We start from the raw sequence: 20,759 nt of genomic DNA on the forward strand, positions 1-20,759 counted from the left end.
AAAGCTTGGACAAATTGAGTAAGGAAATCATCCGTTTGTTTCTTTGTATTTTCAATCCATTTTTCCACCTTTGAGAGTATCTCTCGCTGCCTTGTAATGTGTATGTAATCCATGATCAATTGTAATAGGGGAAATAAGGGTGGGATTCTCACGCCTTATCCTTGCAATGTACTCTCTAAGTCTGATATTCTCTTCTTCCTACTTCTCTCTTTTTTCTATCTCCCGGTCCAATCTCCCATTGATTGCCTTGAGGGTATCACCAACCTCTTGAAATTCCTGCTCTTTTGTAGTATGGCCAAGGGCAACTGAAGTAATCTAGAAATCCATGAGAGTAGCAATGTCCGTCGTCACATCTCCAATAGGAATAACCACCTGCGCAATCCGCATTCCTGTCTCATCTCTAGCTATATGTGACAAAATCTCAGCTTTCGTAGGTTCTTTCTCTTTATTGCTCCTAACTAAGTAGTCATCAATGTCATCAATAAGCTGTGCCTCTTATCATCTTCTTACTTTTCTCCATACTCCTCATCAGCCAATCAGGAATAACGGCCATCTCCATACCATCAGCGAGACATATCTCTCAATCAATCTCTCTTAATGCTGAGATAACATTATCATCATCATCTGAATTTTCCTTGGCCAAATCATATACATTCTTTCCCAAACTAACCTTCAAAAGGATGGTAGGGGATCCCGACTGATCATCATCCTCATTAGGTGGAGTAGATGTAGCTGTGGCATGTAAATCCTGAACATTCTCTGGTAATATCATTGTGTTGAAACATTGCTCAACCTCCCTGTTCTGTTCTAGCACTTCAACTTCTGTGATTGATGAGACACTGAGGGGTGGTGAAGGAATGATAGTCTTTTTCTTCTTCTTCTTGATCTCTTCAGCCTTCTTCCCTCTAGCCTTGACCTTAATTTATTTAGCCACTACAATTCTACTTTATTTTAAACACGCATATAACCGTCCAACTCAAAAATCAAGGTTAAATCAGAATTATTAAAATTCAATGAGCTGCATGCAGCTTTCCAAACAACAATTAAGGTTAAACAACTTAGTATCACACACCAAAAATAGTATTCAACATGACTAATTAAAGTCAATGGGTTCAAACATGATCGCATTAGCAATATAAAGTAGGAACACAATCTTTAAAGCCATTGAGGAATTCAATCATCATTATCTAGCACAAATCAAGGTTTACAAGTGCAACATCATGGATAAGTAGAGATTACTCAAGATTAAAACCACCCATCAACACAAGTTTCATGAACTAATAGTGGGGATGAAGGCTGCAACACAGATGCATCCTTACTATATGGATGCACCTCTTAATAGGGTATGTGGGGAAATTCCTTAAGGTTTCCTAACATTTCTGGGATTTCATGTGGCATTTCCTGTGTTCCCTTGTTTGTGAAATGCCAAGGACATTAATAATTTCATTTAACCCTTGACATGGATCCTTGTGTTTCTTGTGATTGAAGCATGACACGTTGTTGAGCCTTGTTTTTGATTTAAATTGCTAAGGGGATGCTTTTGTTGTTTGATTGAGGTTTTAATTATTTTTAAATCTTATGCAGGAATTTATTTTTGTTTAGTTGCTTAGTAAAAATCCGAAAGAGTAAATGATGATGAACATCAAATGGGCTTTTGGGAATTTTGATATCAATCATCTTTCTCATTCCTATTTGGTATGTTCTAGTATTATCATAAGAACATCATATTTCTACAGCCCTCTGTCAGGTGCATTGTGTCCTAATTGGTTGATGTTTTGATTTGTGGTTCTCTAGAGTGGGAGGCTAGCATATAATGAATTCCTTTCCAAATATGTAAATGTGGAGTTTTTTTAGGAAAATAATGTATGTCTAAAAGGCTTGAACATAGTATAAGAGGACACTATAATTATGATGTGTAAATCAATTGTTGCCTCTCTACCAGATTTGTTTTTGGCATTGGCTGAGCAGTGAAGAATATTTTTAGTTGCTAGAGAAAAAAAGCAGAGGATGCTCATTTCTTTATCGCCGTAACCTAAAATTTCTGGGGAAACCTCAAATTGGGTCTTTATCACTGTAACCTCAAATTTCTGGGGATGAGTGATGAGGGCTAGAGGAGACCCAATTGCATGAACAATTTTAAATGATGGCTAGAGGAGACCCTAAAATTTAAGAAAGAATACAGAGGGTGGCATGGTCAGGACCTGTAAAACTGTAAATTTTTTCTTAATGGTCCAAATGAACATGTTATGCCATAAGTAGCCTTGGGATGGTTGAGGTATGTCCCTGTGCAATTGGGTCTGGATTTTGGATTTCCCCTTGCTGTTTTAGTTTTTTGAACATGTGGGAATGTTTAATCCCTGTTTAGCTATCCACTTTTTGCAGGGACATGGGATGTGTTTTCCAATGCTCCTAGTCTATCTTTGAGGAGGCTGATTTATAAGGATTAAGTTCTTGGAAACAGTCTGTTGAATCTACTGATTACAATGTGAATGTACAGTTATTTTCATTTGATTTAAACTTTATATTGTAATTGTCAGCTCACCTAAATAAAAAACAAGCATTTTTTAAAGATCATTTATGATTTCTATGATTAAATTAGAAAGCAGTTACAGAAAATACCACAGGCAAGGGCAGAATATTATGATGTTAATATTTACAAAGAACAAAAGCTAGTCAGTATACTGTAAGTTAAGATACCATTATGTGTTAGTTATGTACTATTAATTAAGAGCTAAAGATACTGCCAGCAATGGGTTGTATAAGAACACTACTGAAAAAGACCTGAAATCTTTACCAAAGGCAAATCCAAAAATCCCAAGAAATAAAGAACTAAGAAATGTTGATAATATATAATCCATGATACATAACTCTTTCATATATCAACACCACTAGTTTGTAAGAACAATGCTATTATTGGCGCCTCTTATACTTTTTAGATTTTGAGTTTCACATTTTCTTACTATGTTTCTTTAATTCAATACAGATATTTTGGCACTCCATATTCCCTTCCAAAGCTAGATATGATCGCAATACCAGATTTTTCTGCTGGAGCAATGGAAAACTATGGTTTGGTTACATATCGGGAAACTGCATTGCTCTATGATGAAAAGCACTCTGCAGCTGCCAACAAGCAAAGGGTACTTCTGCTTTATGTATTACTATTTGGTGAAAAGATTATGACTACTTCTGCAAATCTTGTCTCTTCTTTATAAATATTGGTATAATTAAGCAAATATTTCATCTTGAATTAGTCTGTGGCAGAGAGTATGGGATGTGGGGGTATGTCCCTACGTTGTCTACTTCAAAGGGGGCAAATTGGAGAGTTGCATTTTTCTTTCTTGACTCCCTATGGGACTGAGACTGTGGAAACACATCACTGTGGAACATAGCTTTAAAAATGCTTTCAACAAATCTTTTTTGATGTTACATTGTTAACAATCTGAAGATTCTGAACATACCTTCAAAACATTTCCATCTTCTTTTGTACATGTCTTATAGAGGTTGATTGATTTTATTCTCAATTTGAACTTGAAAATACTTAAGAGTTAAGACCCATCACAAAACATGTGTTATAAAAAATAAAGTTAATTAGATTCCCTTTCGCTTGAGATGCTCTATCCTCTGTCCTTTATAAATCTAACACAGATAATAATATTTTTATATAGTAATATGAAGATCTTGTGAGACTATGCTTATAATTAGCAATGCGAAGTCTTGCACACTGAAAGAATGTTCACATAAAGTCATGTTATATGTTTTCTAGAGGGTAATTAATGTTATTGTTACTCTACTCAAAAAACATCTCTCAAAATAGTGATAAATTATGATCAGTTTGGTTGTTAAGGGTCATAGTTCTGCTTGAGACTTGCCTGCTTTACCTGTTTGTGAATATGAAGATTTTATTCTTCTATGGTTAACAGTTATATAAAGCAAAGAAGCAATAGTCTGCAAAAAATTATGATTATACCCGATTAATCCAGAATCCTAGAGCCAGCTGATTTATTCCCCAAAAAAATCCTAATTCATGAAAAAATCATTGACCAATCGTTGACCCAATTTTCAACGATTTTTTGCATTTAAATTGAGTTAAAATCATGCTAAAAACCCCAAAAAGTGGCAGAAAAAAAAATGAAAAAATCGTAGTAAAAACTCACAAAACCCTAGAAAAACTCTTGAAATTACTGAATTGCTCAGAAATAGGGCCTATCCAAGATGGAATTAGAGTCAATGTGGAATCAATGTTGAAACAGTTTGTTACTTTGTCCCTTAATTTTCTTTTCGGCCTTTGAAAATCCCTAAATAAAGGAGTGGGAGGAGCAATGGCAGTTATCAACCGAATTTAAGGGCCTCAATCATCCTAAATCATGTGGGGCATATGAGGTAGAGTCGAAGCAGCTGTTAAATCTACTCTAAATCACAGCTTCGATATTACTCAAGCTCTCTGCACACCCTGCCCCATGGATTCTACTGCGAACAAGTATATAATTAATATTGTACACTAGCTTTAAAATTAATACTATTATGCACTATTATAGATGGCACTTTGATGGGGAAGGAGCGAACCCCTATAGTTTAATGATTAATATGATAAAGTAGTTTTAAAATTTAAACTATTATAGATCAGTGAACTCCTTGCCTTGATCACAATGAAATTCTTGGATCATTTCAAGATTGTTTCCACTTTTACTAAATTTCTAATAGTAGCTGGACTATTGTTTGTTGAGTTTGATCTCAATTACTTCATAGACTTAGCTAATATTTGATCTCAGACTTAGGCAGTTATTTGGTGACTGCTCTCTTAAAAAGTAACTGAATATTTGCCTGTGTAATCAGCAATATGAATATAAACAACAAAAAAAATTATTTTCTACAATTCATGGGTTAAACTCTATTTTATTTGCTCTCTATATCTCTATGCTATGGAAATGCCCTTAAGTTTAAAAAAAAATATTTTGTCTTTCTTTCTACAATTTTTAATGTTTTTTAAAATCCGATTTTTTCCCGACTTCTGCCTATTTTTTCCCGATTTCTTCAAAATCCTTATACTCTTGGTTTGCCAATTTTTTTCCCAAACGATTTTTGCTGCTATGATATAAAGAACTCGTAGGCAAACATAGCCCAAAGAATGCTTACATAAAAATATTGGATCTGGGTTTCATACACAATTGTGACATTCTTTCTTATAGTGCAATGTTTTTAAACATCATCAATACCAAAAATTTTATTTTGTCAAATGAGAGTGAACTTCCAGCAAACCAAGGAAGTGAAGCCAAAAGCTAGGTGAGTCATCAATGAAGACCAAAACATACTACAAACTATTACGTGATTTTATTGGTTGTGGATCTATCAAGTGATTGTGCACCAACTCAATTTTCTCTAATGCTCTTTATGTAGTGCTCTTTTTAAAGGGTTCTCTATGATGCTTCCCATACACACATCCTTCACAAACACATTTGGATGCGGTGACACTTGAAGCACCATGCAGCATATTATGCCTTTTCAAGAAAAATATTTCGTAGTAATATCCTAATCTCTCATGTCACAAATGGATAGCATCATCTGTAATGTCCCCTTTTGGGAGGGGATACTAAATCTTGCCCACTATACTTGTAAAATTATTGCAGGTTGTGTATTTTCAGTCTGCTGGTGTAATTTGGACAGATTCAATTCGATTTTGTTTCCCTCTTTGAAAGCTGAACACTGCTCTCTTGGATGAGTGCTATTGCTGAGTGGTTTGATCTGTATTTGATTGCTGAAGATTCTTTGCTTTCTTAGGAGAATTGATGTTAATTATATTGATTTCTTCCATTGATTGATATGGCCCCTTCAATTCTTGGAATAAATTCTCCTTTATACTTTATTGGTGGAAGGGTCACCACCATTCATAAGAATTGAGTCACTACTTTTCATTGTTACCCTTGAGAATAATATATTATTCCCCAAATTGATCTCCCCCCGCCTTTTTTCATCTCCTCCTCAAATGAAAGCTTCTCCCCTTTATATCCTATTATGTGAGTGAGAGTCTCAACTCTTCATAATAGTCACAACCTTTCACAAGTACCACCCTTCGAAAGGGTCACAGCACTTCATCATTGCTGCCCCTTTGAAAGAATCATTTCCTTATCTTCTTCCAATTAATGCTTCCTTAATTCCTTTTTTCCCTTCTTTCTTCCTTCATCCTTTTTCTCCCCAAATGAAGTTCTCTTCTCTCCCTTTTATATCTCATGTTTGAGGGAGTCACAACTTTTCATTTCATGCCTTTTGACCATTCATTAAACTTAACTAAAATTTAATTATATTAAATTTTATTTTTATTCTTATATTTAAATTTATTATTATTATTTATTAATAAATCCTATTTCAACAAGGGGACGTTACATCATATCCACTGAAGAAATTATGTTTGATTCTTCATATCACAAAATCTTTCAGAGTTCCACTAATTATCTTTGAAGTATTGTTGCAACAACAGAGAATTTGTTCTCTGTATCTTTTATCTAACACCTGTTTCCAAGAATCTTAGTCTCTTTATCATTCTAAAGGAAATTGCCTCGTGAACAAAAGATTCTTCACCATTTAAAGAGCATACAAGACATTGTCAAAGAAGCCATTTACGAATTCCACTGCTCCCACAGCAATCACTGGTGTTGACTGATTGTTGGCAACCACAACATTTTGATATTCTCCCCTTGGTTTTAGGAAACAAATTTCCCTTTGTCATGGGCAATGTGCCTATGGGTGCCTATAATCAAGAACCTAGTATGATGCCTTCTTAGAGGCGCTAACCAATGTTGTCATGCCACCAATTATCATCATCACTAGAAGTAGTTGTATCTACAATTTCTGCAACAAACCTGTTCACTCGTGTACCAACTTCTTTCCATTTGTGAGCCAAACTAGACATTTTGTTTTTTGATGATCTGTAAACTTTTTACAACCTTAAACAAATGCCTTAAATTTTAATTCATGCTTGTTGACTGGCTTAAAAGATCTAATGTTGTCCTAATTCTTCTCTTTCTTCTTATTCTGAGAAGTTGAGCCATTTGATGCAGACACAGGGGCTTATGGGGATGCTGGATGATGAAGCAAGTAGATTCAACTGTTTCAACTTTTGTCTTGGAAATACTTGATTCTTGAGCACCTCCCTAATGTGTTTTGCATTTTGTTGTCACCTTGAATGAGAGTAAGAAATTTATTGTATGATATCAGAAGCTTTGCTAGAATGAGGGTGTTCATCCACTTATCATCATGTCAAGAGGCATCTCCTAGATCCACAATATTGGCCTGTACACTTTCAACTTATTCAGATAGACGAGAATATTGTGCTCATCCTTAACCTGGAGACTACCTAGTGTCATGATCAAATTCACTAACTGACAAGTGTTACTAATCACATACATCTTTCTCAGTTCTTCACAAATCACATATGGAGTGCTACACTCAATGATCTATGTCTTGTTGCTAATAACAACTTAGTTGACCAACATTGCTCTAGCTTTCTGACTATTCAAAATTTCAAACCATGCTAATACTGCACCAAACTGTCTTCAGGTGACTAAAGTCTAGCTAGATCTTTACTGACAAATTTTCAATGTGCATGCTGCAACAAAAGAATGGTCACTGCTTGGGAGAACCACTTGATCCCTAGTGCTCATGTCCAAGTGTGACGGGTTTCAAATGTTAAAGGTTTCCCCTTTTCACTCTTGGAAGAGACCTGTTTACTCTATAACTTATCACTTCTGCCTTTGAATATACCTATAATCTTGATCGCCAAACTATTAGATTAATATTTGCATGTCTTATTTAATGGTCAATAATGTATTTTAGGTAGATTAGATTCTTTCTAATTTCATCTTTGGTTATCTATTGTTTCTTTAGGAAACAATCGACAATGTAATTGCCTATATATGTACATTTCATTCTTTCAATAAAATCAAGCAATTACCATTGTAGCATGTTATTAGAGTGGGAATCAAATTCTTTTGAAAAATTAAGAATCCTAGAATTTTTCATACTGGAAATTTTTAGTGAAGTTTTTTAAAGATTTTTTTCAACCTTTTTCTTGGAATAATAATCTCGTGCTTGTGTGTGTTCCTTCTGTCTGTGATCGCATGGAAGCGTATTGGGTGCTTTCTAAGCTTTGTTTCTTGTTCATGGGGTATTTGTCCGCGTGCTTTGTTTGTAGGGTATTTCTTCTTGTTGACAGGAGTTTGTTTGTGTTCTCGTGCACGATGCGATATGATTATTTTTTTAGCTAGAGTTTGTGGTCAGAGGGATTCGTTTTCTTTTGTGAGGACTTTTCTGTGCGTCGCAGACTCTTTGAGGGCATTGTTTTCTTTTGTGACGGCTTTTCCGCACGTCGCAGTGTTTGTGAGGGTTTCGTTTTCTCCGTTGTGACCTTGTAACGAGCCACGACCAAGCTCTAGTCTCAAACACGACCCTGTCACTTGTCGTGATCTGCACCTTACATAGCCGCAACCCTGTCAAAATCCGCACGACTAGGTTTCGTGATTATCCTGTGGCACCCACATCCATTTTGTGGGTTTTTTTGAATTTTCGTAGGGTTTGTTCTTAGCACTGCCCTCTAATTTGTGGCGTGGTCAGACCAGTGACTAGGTTTTTATCTGTTTTTTTTTTTCTGAGAAGCAGACGTTTTGTTCTTGCGACCTAGGGTTTCTGTTTTGGAATTCGTGTCAGAATTTGCCTTTGTTTTTTGTGCATTGGGAATTCTGCCTCAGGTTTCGTGCAATCAGATTTTCACCAGTTTTCAGCCTCTTCTGTTTACCTTGTTTTTTCATGCCTCGGAAAGCATGAAAGATGGTGTCTTTGACCAACATTATGTTAGAAGGCATTCAAAAATTCAACATCCGCAACTACAACACCTGGAAGCAGCAAATGATGACGATTTTTGAGTATCGGTGCCTTGCAGATTGTTTTGGGCAAATCTACTCGTCCTACAACAATGGGTTTAGATTAGGACAAACTTGATGAGCGGAATGAGGAAGCTAGAATGCTTATTAAATTGTCTATCACCAATGATCAACTGCCTCAAGTACCCCCAGGCAAGATAGCTACTGAAATCTGGGACCACTTGAAGAACCTACATGAAACGTCCGACAAGAGTCGTGTTGTGAACTTTTCACACATCGTCCCATTGCAAATGGGGACCCCCTTCTTTTTAGGTCCTCTTGGTCTTTTGGTTTTGGTTCTTCGGGTCTTTTTGTAGAAATTCCTTCGGTCTCTCTGGTCTGCAAGTGTGTTGGTGAAATGTGGTTAAGTCTGCAAGTCGTTTGAGTGAATTTGGCTACGTCTGAAACTCGTTTGGTCTATTTTAGGGTTTTGCCCTTCAGACTTGGGTTTGAGGTCTTTTCCTTAGGGTTTTGGAAAAACTAAATGTTGCATTGAAGTCAGAGCTCTTCAAGGAAGCTACTAGTGAAATTTGGGCGAATTTTGAGCACTTACTATTTTTAGTAAGTTTCATTGTGTCCCAGATTGTCTTTATTTGGACAAAATCAAGCTTACTATTTTTAGTAGTTTCTATTTTTAGTAAGTTTCTATTTTTAGTAAGTGTCATCTTGTCTCGGTTTGCCCTAATTTTGACATTTTGAAGTACTCATTATTTTTAGTAAGTCTATTTTTGGTAGGTCCACCACAGGTAGTGATCTCGACATTGAAGATAGGGCATTCTTGAAAATTCATGTCTAAATCCGTAAAGTTGAAAAACAGGTAGTTGGTCGGAGAAGTGGCTAAGTATGGAGTTCTTTCCTAAAGTGGAAAAAGTACGAAAAATCAGCAGAGGAGTTCACTTCAAAATCTAAAAACCCACTTCATCCCGAAGTGGGCATCCAAATCTGGAAAATGAGCAAAAACAGAGGAAAAAGCATGAAAATTTCCTAAGGCAATGAATTCCTTGCCATGGCAAAATGCACGCCCAAATCTGGAAGGAGGCGTCAAGTGAAGGTCAAGGAGGAATTCCTTGGATATCACAAAATTCTCCACAAGGTGTGAATGGTGCTCTAGATCAAAGGAGGTCGCTAAAACATGGTAATGGAGGAATTTTCCTCCAAGTCTAATTTTCCTCCACAAGGTGATTCTAGCGCCCAAGTTAGAGGATGGCGCCAAATAGGGGTTTTGGAGGAACTTTCCTCCCAAACCTAAATTCTTGCATGGCATCGTTTTAGTGCCTAGGTAGGGAAGTAGAGTGCCAGAATGGGGTCATGGAGGAATTCCTCCCATGTTGTGAGGTATTCACACATCGCCCCATCGCAAATAGAGACCCCCTCTTTTTCGCTTTCTAGGTTAGTCGTCTTAGCTTAGTTGTTAGTTGATGTCGAGTCTTAGCTATTAGCCTTTGCATTAGAGAGATCTAGGTCGTCAAGAAGTCAAGAGTCAGATGTGTAGTCTTGCATGAGTGTGAAGAAAGTAAGTTTGCAAGGTCTAGATATCAAGAGTTCAACCATGAGTAAGGAAGGTTTGCCAATTTGAAGGTCACTTCAAGTGCTCCTCTTAAAGGAAAGAACTTCACTTCATGAACATTCCTTGTGTAGTGAATTTCTTACACTTCTCCCACAAAGCGAAGACTCACTCTAAGATCTCATGTTGAGCAAGTTATCGGGCATTGAAGTTGAGAGCATAAGTGAAAATGAGCAAAGGGGAGTTTGGTTTTGGTTTGAAATCCACTTCATGAGCTTAACCTCAGGAGCGAACTTCATCTTCAAAGCCTCAGGAGTGAATTTCACCTTCAAAACTTCATGAACTCAGGGTTTGGAGCGAACTTCATGCTTGAGAGGATTGGAGCACAAAACGAACTTCATGACTTGCTGCCCTGGAGCGATCTTCATGACTTCACTTCTTGGAGCGAACTTCATGAGTGAGACTTTGGGAGCAACTTCATGTTTGAAGGATTTGGAGCAAACTTCATGAATGAGGAGATTGGAGTGAATTTCACTTTCAAGCTTTCATAAACAAAGTTGGCAATAAAGGAATGAAGTGAAGGATTTGAGAACACTTAATTCACGAGTTCACCTTTCGGAACGAAATTCCAACTTCATGAGTTCACCTTTTGGAGCGAATTTCTAACTTCATGAGTTGGGGTATTGGAGCAAATCTCACCTTCAAGGTTTCATGAGCGAAATGGAAAGATAAAGAGATGAAGGGACCACTTACTTCATGTTTAAGCATTCACGAGCGAACTTCATGAGTTAGACTTTTGGAGTGAATTTCTTCAGGTTGAAAGTGGAAGAATGAGGGAATGTCAAAAGGTGCCTACTCCATGATCAAACACTCAAGCGAGCTTCATGACTTCATGTATTGGAGCGAACTTGAATTTCATGAGTTGCCTTCTTGGAGCGAACTTCATGACTTGCCTCCTTGGAGCGAATTTCATCAATGAGCATACAGAATCAAGCCTACATGAGTGAAGTCGAATGAGAAATGAAGGATGATCGTCTTGAATGGATTCAATGCCAAGCGAACTTCATGACTTGCTGCCTTGGAGCGAACTTCATGACTTGCTGTCTTGGAGCGAACTTCATGACTTGCTGTCTTGGAGTGAACTTCATGACTTCATGTTTTGGAGCGAAATTCATGACTTTACCTTTTGGAGCGAATTTTATGTTTGGAAGCAAGCTTAGCAAGCAATGTGATAGAAATAAGACATCATGTGCACACCTCTTGGAGTGAAAATTTCCAACTTCATGAGTTGCTTTCTTGGAGCGAAATTTTCCAACTTCATGAGTTTTCTTCTTGGAGCAAAATTTTCCAACTTAATGAGTTGCCTTCTTGGAGCAAAATTTCCAACTTCATGAGTTGCATGTTTGGAGTGAAATTCATGAATAATGAGGTTGGAGCAAATTACATCTTCAAGCCTTCATGAGTGAAGTTGGGAATAAAGGAATGAAGCAAATTTAAGAACATGAACTGCATGAGTTGAGCAAGTGGAGCGAAATTTCCTACTTCATGAGTTGAGCAATTGGAGCGAAATCCCTACTTCATGACTTCACCTTTTGGAGCGAACTTTATACAAAATGCACTTCATGAGTTAGAGGTTGAGAGCGAAGTTCATGCAAGTATACTTCATGAATCAAAGAAAAGGAGCGAATTTCATACAATGATGAACTTCATGTTTGAAAGATCTAGAGTGAACTTCATATTTTGAGGATATGGAGCGAATCTCATTCAAACAAACTTCAGGAGTTGAGAAAGACAAGTGAATGAGCATGGTAAAAGAAGTTTGGAGCAAACTTCAGGAGTTGAGGATTTGGGGCGAATTTCTACAAAGGTGAACTTCATGTCTTAGAAGATTGGAGCAAATTTCATGAGTTGAGAAAGACGAGAACTCAACATGCAAGAGTGAACTTTATGAATGGACAGAGGGGAGCAAATTTCATGTTCTAAGCTGCAAAATGAATTTCAAGAATGAAAGTAAATTCAAAGGCAAGACGAGGGCAACTTAATGAACATGAAATAAACTTCACAAACTCCTCTCCAAAGGGTGCTAAAACAACTTCAAGTGTCACTTCATGAGGACAAATTCTCTTTATATGCTCTTATTAAACCTATATATCAATTGTATTTGATTCTTGCTTGTTTGTTTTGCAAGAGATGAAGCAAGATACAAGGAAAACCTCTTCAAGAAGCTTCATCAACAAACACAAGAACATCAAGGAGGAGAAGATCTCAAAGTGTTTAAAGCCTCTCACCACCTCAACTGCATGAAGAAGACTCATAATGCTACTAGGTTAAAAGACTTCAAATGTTCAAAAGCTGCAAGCAATAGAGCAGGATATCTTCAAGGTTCTTATTCTATCACATTGACATGGAAAGATCACATGAGTGCAAAGGAGAAATCATCCAACTACCTCAAGGCACTAGAGCATCAAGGAAGGATAACCTACATGATGGAAAGATGTTTTACAATCTTGAATTCGCTTCGGGAATCCAAGAATCAAAGTCAGTACAATAAGGAGCTACATTCAACCAGTTGCATCGCTCATCAAGTATGTCGAAAACGAAGGAGGATTAACCAAAGTCATCACAAGACCTACATCGAGCACGATTGAAGAAGCAAATAGCTTTAGAAGAGTTAATCAAAGTTTGCTTCTCATCATCATCATCACATTGAGCAACTGAATAATGTTGAGTATCAAGAGATATCTCTTAGCATCCCTTCATGATGATGAATCAAATCAAGTCTACAAAGTGCAAGATAAAGGTGGAATCCTAGTCATTGTCCTAGTCACTACCTCAACCAATCAGAGAGGTCCACATCAACACATCCAATTTCAATGAATCAAGCTCATATTTGAAGGCACAAACTCCAATGTAACTACCCTCAATATTTATTGGTCCACACTCTCTGAATGTAATTCTCTCATTGGCTAAGAAGAGTTTGTTGTAGAAAACCCTAATTAGGGTTTCAATGTAAAATCTTGGCCATTGATGGAGATTCAATCCTGGCCATTCATTGTAAATGAGCTCTCTATGAAAGGTTTAGACTGTTCATTTGTAAAGGTTAATAGTTGGTTAATAGTGAATAGTGAGTAGAATATTTAATAGCTAGCAAATAGAATAGAATAGCAATTAGAGTAGAGTAGGAGAAGGCAGAAATTGTTGCCTAAGTTGTAAATGAACTCCATTTTCATTGAAGTTATGGTGAAGTGTGTTGTGTCTTTACAACGTGCATGGTTTCTTGTTGGATCTTCTTGTTAGATGATAAATAAATTAGATTGAATGGAGGAATTTGTTGAATGTATTCATGTGGAATCCACCTAGTCCATACCACTAGCCTCTTACTGATTGTAAGCGTGCCTTTTGTGGGCAACTGGAAGGATATGAGCTTAACTTCGAATTGTTCTACATTCATATTGCTTATGCATTAACTTGAATGGTGATCAATGTTTGATGGTATTGATTTGAATATCTTTGAAATACCCTTAGAAGATTGCACTGAGCTTGTGTCAAATTGTTCAAGTTGATGGTGAGACCTCGCTCAGTAGGATTCCATCTAATCATTCACTCATCTTCCTACATACCTAGGATTAGAGACTCTCTCAACCCCTCATCTTTTGCCATTTATTTAAATTCCAGTTAGTTTAGGATCAAAAGTATCACCATATTGTAATATCAGATGACCAAGTTCTAGCAAATCAAGCATTTAGGCATTCAAATGTAAGTCACCTTGTGATTCCAACATAATCACATCAACCAATGGAGCTTATCCACACGTAGTGACCCTACATTCATGAACCTTGGAGTCTTCTCAAGTGATCCTTAAGCTAATCTTCAGCATTTGAGAGATTTTGTTCAAGAGAGGACAAGATACTTAAGGTATTTTATTCTGTGTTCGCATGTGCCTAAAAAACACATCAACACTCCAGAAGGTCTAAATTCTGCCCAGTCAGAGGTAGAGAGTGCCAAATAGAGCATAGGAAGGAATTTTCTTCAAGTGACAAAATCCTGCATCAAGGCAAATTTCTGCCCAAGTCAAGGATAGGGCGCCAAAACGAGGGTCAAGAGGAATTTCCTCCTAAACAAGAAATTCCTCCTCTATGGAAGAATAGCGCCCAGAGTCAGAGAGGAGTGCTAAAAATATGTTATGGGGGATTTTTCCCTCCAAGTTATAATTCCTCCTTCACAGTTAAATGGCACCCAATCTAGGAGGGGAGCGTTGGAGAGAGGTAATGGAGGAATTCTCAAAGGAAATCATTAATTCCTCCTCCAAGATGAAATTTCCTCTAGGAACAAAATTTCAAAATTCTTTTTCAAGGAAGAAAATTCGCCCAAAGATGAAGAAACTTCAAGATGAAGAAAAAATTGGCCAAGAGAGAGAATTTCCCCTCTCTTGAATTTCAGAGCTGAAAATTGAAAAAAATTCCTAAAAAATAGGAAAAGTGATTGATTGATCGAAAATCTCCCTCAGGACAAGATGAACTCAAAAACACGGAAAAATTCTTCTTAGATAAAAAAATCTCTCTAGAAAGATTTTCTCTCTCCAAAATTTCTAGGCGTACAAGAATCCTTTAGAGGTGGAAAAGATTGTTAAAATTCCTCTAAGGCAAGAAAATCTTCCAAAATGTCTTTTGTGAGCCCGAAATGGAAAGATTCTTGTAAAGGATGAGTTGGCGACATGCAAATAGAATATTCCGTATTAATGAAGCACGACCTTGAAAATTATAAATGATAGCGGGGTCCACTTGCATGGTGAGAATCTATTGAGTGCTGGAATATTTGACCAAGGTGGCGGCTAATTCATTGTATGTCAGCCGTCGTACTTAATAGTGGAGCATCTTTTGCATGTAACCGATTTTGGAGGTGATGGTGCATTTATTGTACAATGGGCGGTTTTAGCTTGATGGAGCATTTATTACATATTGGGCGAATTTGAAAGAAGTGGTGCATTTAATGCACAATGGATGCCATTTTTCACAGGAATGTAATTAATTTATTCCCATCTTGTTGCATCATGTGTGTGGAATCTTTTGGGCCAAACCCTAATTAGGGTTTGCATGTAATCAATGCTGGAGGCCTATATAAGGGGTCACCCCTTCATTTTTAAAGGAGGGAGATTTGTATGAAATTGTTGCCATTAGTTATTGAGATAATAACAGTGAAACATTGTTCTCTGATGGTGTCCACTTAAGTTATTTTTCAAAACTTGCATGGTTTCACTTTCCTCACTTAGAGTAGAATTTTATTTTCCAAGTAGTTAGATGTACAAAGTTGATTGTAATGTTTTAAGGTGAAGATCAAATACTCATACATTTTGTTGGTAGATGATTTCTATCAACCGTGCAAGGTTGGACTGAGCTATTTTTTATGTGTATGCTTAACTTGAATTGTTGGATGAACGTTGTTCTTTGATGGTGTTCTTCAATGGTTTAGATTCTTTCAAACACATCCTCTGAAGATTGCACCCGTTTTATGTAGTTGTCTACTAGTGGCGAAGTAAAGCATGGTTGATCTCATGCGAAGCATTGCTATCTATTGAGTTCTTAGATTTAGCTCAGTCTTCCTAAACCCTTTCCCCTTTAATTTCAGTTCATTCCAGTTCAATTCGTTTGAAGTAGAAGCATCATAGAATTGCTATATCCGATGATGAAGTTCCAGCCATAACAAAGAAGTGAAAGAACGGTCCAAATGTAAGTCCCCCTTGGATTACTAGCAAACATCAAAGCCAAACAAGTCTATATCCACAGTCAAGTCACTAGTACATAGTTGGAACCTTGGAGTCAATGTATGATCTTGCAATCTTAGCATACATCTGATTTTGATCAAGAGAGGATAAGGTGACCATTGGAAAACTTTATTTTGTGTTGGGCGTGATCACAAAATGTACGTCAACAAGCTGCACGTTCTTTTTGAAGAATATGCTTTTCTCGATCATGATGTGGATGAAAGGATGTCTTTGTAGGAGCATCTCACGAAAATCAAGGACATCCGTGATCAGTTGGAGGCGATTGGTTGGAAGATGGAGGAAGAAGACATGGTAGTCATCACTTTGAAAAGTCTACCAAAATCTTATGAGAACTTTATTGAGACCCTCAACATTTCCTCAACTGATGTTGACTTGAAGTTTCTTGATCTTTGCAACAAACTTCTAGTAAGATTGTTGGAGTTAGCAGTTCGGTAGCGGTGCTACTTCGTCCTCCACAAAACAAGCCTTCATAGCTAAATCCTTTGCTAAGGACAAAGGGAAAAGTCAGTCTCTCAATAGAAAGGCCTAGGTCAATCCTAGGACAACTCCTAGAAGAAGAACATTCAGTGCAACTATTGCCACAAATATGGTCACATGAAGAAAGACTGTAGGCAACGCTTGGCTTTTGAACAAAAGTAGGGAGGGTCTCAGCCAAAGGCCAATGTTGCAGAGTACATTGAGCAGAAGGAATCTACCTTTTATGCCTTTATGGCTAAAAGACCTACAGATCATGTTAAGTCCTCTACGTGGTACATTGATTGAGGTGCTTCTTGACACTTCACTCATTGGAGGGATTGGTTCATAGAATACATGCCTTCCACCGATTTAGTGATCTTTGGAGGAGGGGAAGAGTATACTGTTGTTGGCAAGGGCAATGTGCATATTCAATTTGGGGGGAGGAATTTAATTTTTCTCAATGTATACTGTGTTCCAGGCATGGAACTCAATCTTCTCCCTGTTAGTTAGATTATGAGACACTCTCCTCAGCTGGATGTTGTTTTTAGTTTGCACAAATGCAGTATTGTTGATCGGGATACTCGCACTACAGTTGTTGTGGGCATTGAGGATCATGGTCTTCATAGACTTGTTGACATTGTGATTCTTAGGAGCATGCCATGGCTGCCAAAATTTCTTCCATCAACAATCTTTGGCATCGACGATATTGGCATCTGAACATACACTATCTCTCTCAGCTCGTTCGGGAGGGTCTGGTTGTTGGCTTACGTGAGATTCAGACTCAAAATCATTTAGTTTGCGGAGCTTGTTAGGATGGAAAGAGGCATCAGACTCCATTTTCAAATGGTGATACATGGTGAGCTTCTAAGGTATTACAATTGGTTCATGCTGATATTTGTGGACCAATGAACACTCCTTCAATTACTGGCTCCAGGTATTTTATGTTATTTGTTGATGATTTTAGTTGCAAAATGTGGGTGTATTTCCACACAGGTAGTAAAGAAGAAGACCCTAGAGGAAGCCTGGTCTGGCAAGAAGCCCAAAATCAGTCACCTGAAAGTCTTTGGCTCTACAACTTATGTTTGTATTCCAGATGCCAAACGCACCAAACTGGATTCCAAGAGCCAGAAACTCATGTTCACAGGATACAGTGAAAACCACAAAGCCTATCAATTGATTGATATAGACATTGATCGTCTCATTTTCAGTCGGGTTGTTGTCTTTGATGAAGAACGAGGGCCTTTTCAGCTCTCTTCTCCTATTTTGAGCCCTTAAGATCAGCCTATGAAGGCTACGGATTTGGGTGTTCGTCTTCCCTTAGGTCCACATGATGAGAGGGATTCAACAGATTGACTCTGAAGTTGTGGAGTCTCCCAGGCATGTTATTGCACCACCTGACTTTCCTCAGGAAAATGTTGATCTTCATCCTGATGAACCTGTTCCAGCCATTCCTGAATCAAATGTTGGTACTTCTACTCTTTGGCCAAAATGGTGGGCCAAGACCATACGTGATTTTCATGATGATGAGCTCATTGAGGGTAGATCGTCTAGAAACAAGAGCAATCAACATCATACAGTTAACTTTTCTCTTATGGCCAACATTCATAGTGTTTATGAGCCTCAAACATATGTAAAGGCTGAAGGTATACTTGAGTGGGAACAACCTATGGAAGTTGAACACCATAATCTTTTGAAAAACAACACTTGGGCCTTGTCTGATCTTCCACCTGGGAAGAAGCCCATTGGCTGCAAATGGGTGTATAAAGTTAAGTATAAGGCTGATGGAATCCTTGATAAGTACAAGGCTTAGCTAGCTGCTAGAGGGTTCTCACAGAAAGAGGGCATTTTAACTATGAGGAGACGTTTGCTGCTACAACCAAAATGAGTACAATTCAGCTTGTCCTTGCCATGTCAACCCAGTTTGGATGGAAAGTCCATCAAATGGATGTCAAGAGTGCATTTCTCAATGGTGAGTTGCAAGAAGTAGTCTATACGATGCAATCTCTAGGATTCAAGGTTGCCGGTAAAGAACACTAGGTATGTAGGCTGGTGAAAACACTTTATAGCCTGAAACAAGCTCCTTGGGCTTGGTACATAAAAATTGATAAGTATCTTAGTGATCAAGGCTTTTAGAGTAGTCCTTCCGATTCCAATCTGTATGTCAAAACTACTGGTGGTGATATTCTTCTACTTGTCATCTATGTTGATGATTTGATTATTACTGGTAGTTCAACACTTTTGATCGTGCAAATCAAATAGAGTTTGTGCCAGTCCTTTGACATGACAGACTTGGGACTTTTGCATTATTGCTTAGGTGTTGAGGTTTAGCAGACAGATGGCAGTATCTTTATCTTTTAGTCGAAGTATGCCAAGAGTCTGCTAGATAAGTTTCAGATGCAAGATTGTAAACCTGCATCCACACCTATGGAAAAAGGGCTGAAGTTGTCAGCCAATTCAAATTTACCTGTGGTGGATGAATCTGTGTTCAGGCAACTAGTGGGCAGTCTCATCTATCTCACTGCCACTAGACCTGATCTCAGTTATGCAGTGAGCTACATCTCTTGCTTCCTGATAGCTCCTAAAGCTGAACAGTGAGTTGTAGTGAAGCGTGTGCTATGTGAAGGACATTTCTGACTTTGGCATTCTGTATGGCAAAAGCAAATATCCTAGACTCATTGGTTTCGCAGAGCCCGATTGCGCAGGTGCTGTTGATGACATGAAGTCTACATCTAGGTATGTCTTCAGTTTGGGAACAGGTGCAGTCACATGGACCAGCAAGAAGCAGCAGGCGGTAGCTCTTTCCTCGATTGAAGCAGAATATCGGGGAACTGTTAAAGCAGCTTGTGAGGCAGTTTGGCTTGCAAGGATGCTTTCTGACATGCAATAAATAACAACTTTAAGGGCAATAACATACCTCAACGAAGACAAGTTAAAAAAGTTATATTTGGAGACTCTGAAACTGAACTTTGAAAATTATGTGGTTTAAAAAAACTTAATTGAAAAGGCCTCTGAATGAGAAAGTTATGCCTTCAAAAAGTTTTGCCTCCAAAGTGGGTATGCAAGTGTGTTTAAGCCCTCGGGCTGAGCATATAACGGGGGAGCTGAAAACTCACTGCCCATGTGTCCTGGGCCTAAAATCCTTCAGCACTTTTCATAGGCTTTTTTTCACACTCATATGACAAAGAACCAAAAACTTGGGGCACATAAGAGCAGGGTCCACTTTTGAAGAATCAAAGAAATCATTACTCAAAAGCATTGAAGATTTTTCACATGGCATGATAACTCAAAGAACATATGCTTTAATACTTAAAAGTATGTTTGAAAGTTTTCTTTAATGCTATGCGCAGGTGTAGGGAACTCCACTTAAGGTCTCTGACACACCAAATGTAAACTGTCACTCCGAACTCCTATGATTTCACACAATCATTCAAATTTTTTGTTTTGTTTGTTATTGGGGCTACCTGCTGCCAATGCTCATGCCCTGTCAAACACAGTTGCCACAGCCTCTTCAAAATGCATTACTGCCACAAAGTTGAGACATGCCTCATACATCAAAATGTCAGATCTTCATGCCAACCTTAAACACTGTTGTTAATCACTGGAAAAAACACTGAAATAACGCCTGGGACTGGCTCTCTCAGCCACAAACACAACCTGCACTTTTGTTTGCTCTTGCCAATTAACTCATAGTGTCCTTAAGCATGCTGGGATTTTTCAAACTGTAGATTTAAATTACCAAAAACATGGCCCTAGCAAGCATTTCACCCACGCCCTGCAATTCATTGAATTGTGCATGCAAGTGTGTACTAAAGGCTTGCACGATACGAGGCTACACACAAGGCCACTATATCTGCCAACACACCACAATTGGCCAAGCAAAGAACACTGCAGCACTAAGTGTGCAATCTCTGCAACTCTGTGGAGATCACGTGAAAATACAAAACAAGCCCAAATTCTAACGGATCAAAAGCTCATTCATGATAGATCTGCAACATGTGGAGATCCAAAGATTAGTAACAAGCTGAACTAAACACACCCATGGAATTCAAATCATATCTATCTCATAATAAAGACTTGCACAAAACATGAACTTTGCCCTCACACATTT

The 20,759-nt window shown here is 37.9% G+C and overlaps 1 protein-coding gene across 2 annotated transcripts in view; it reads left to right on the plus strand.

The window, feature by feature from the left end:
• The window catches only part of LOC131061912 (aminopeptidase M1), an 89,855-nt gene that overhangs the window by 31,206 nt on the left and 37,890 nt on the right, over positions 1 to 20,759 (plus strand). For both annotated transcript variants that reach the window (XM_057995763.2, XM_057995762.2), the window contains exon 8: positions 2,984 to 3,137. In XM_057995763.2, coding sequence (XP_057851746.1) covers positions 2,984 to 3,137 — 154 coding nt within the window. The remainder of the gene's footprint in view (positions 1 to 2,983; positions 3,138 to 20,759) is intronic.

The sequence above is a fragment of the Cryptomeria japonica genome, chromosome 9 (genome assembly GCF_030272615.1).
Source record: "Cryptomeria japonica chromosome 9, Sugi_1.0, whole genome shotgun sequence".
NCBI classification, from domain to species: Eukaryota; Viridiplantae; Streptophyta; class Pinopsida; order Cupressales; family Cupressaceae; genus Cryptomeria; species Cryptomeria japonica.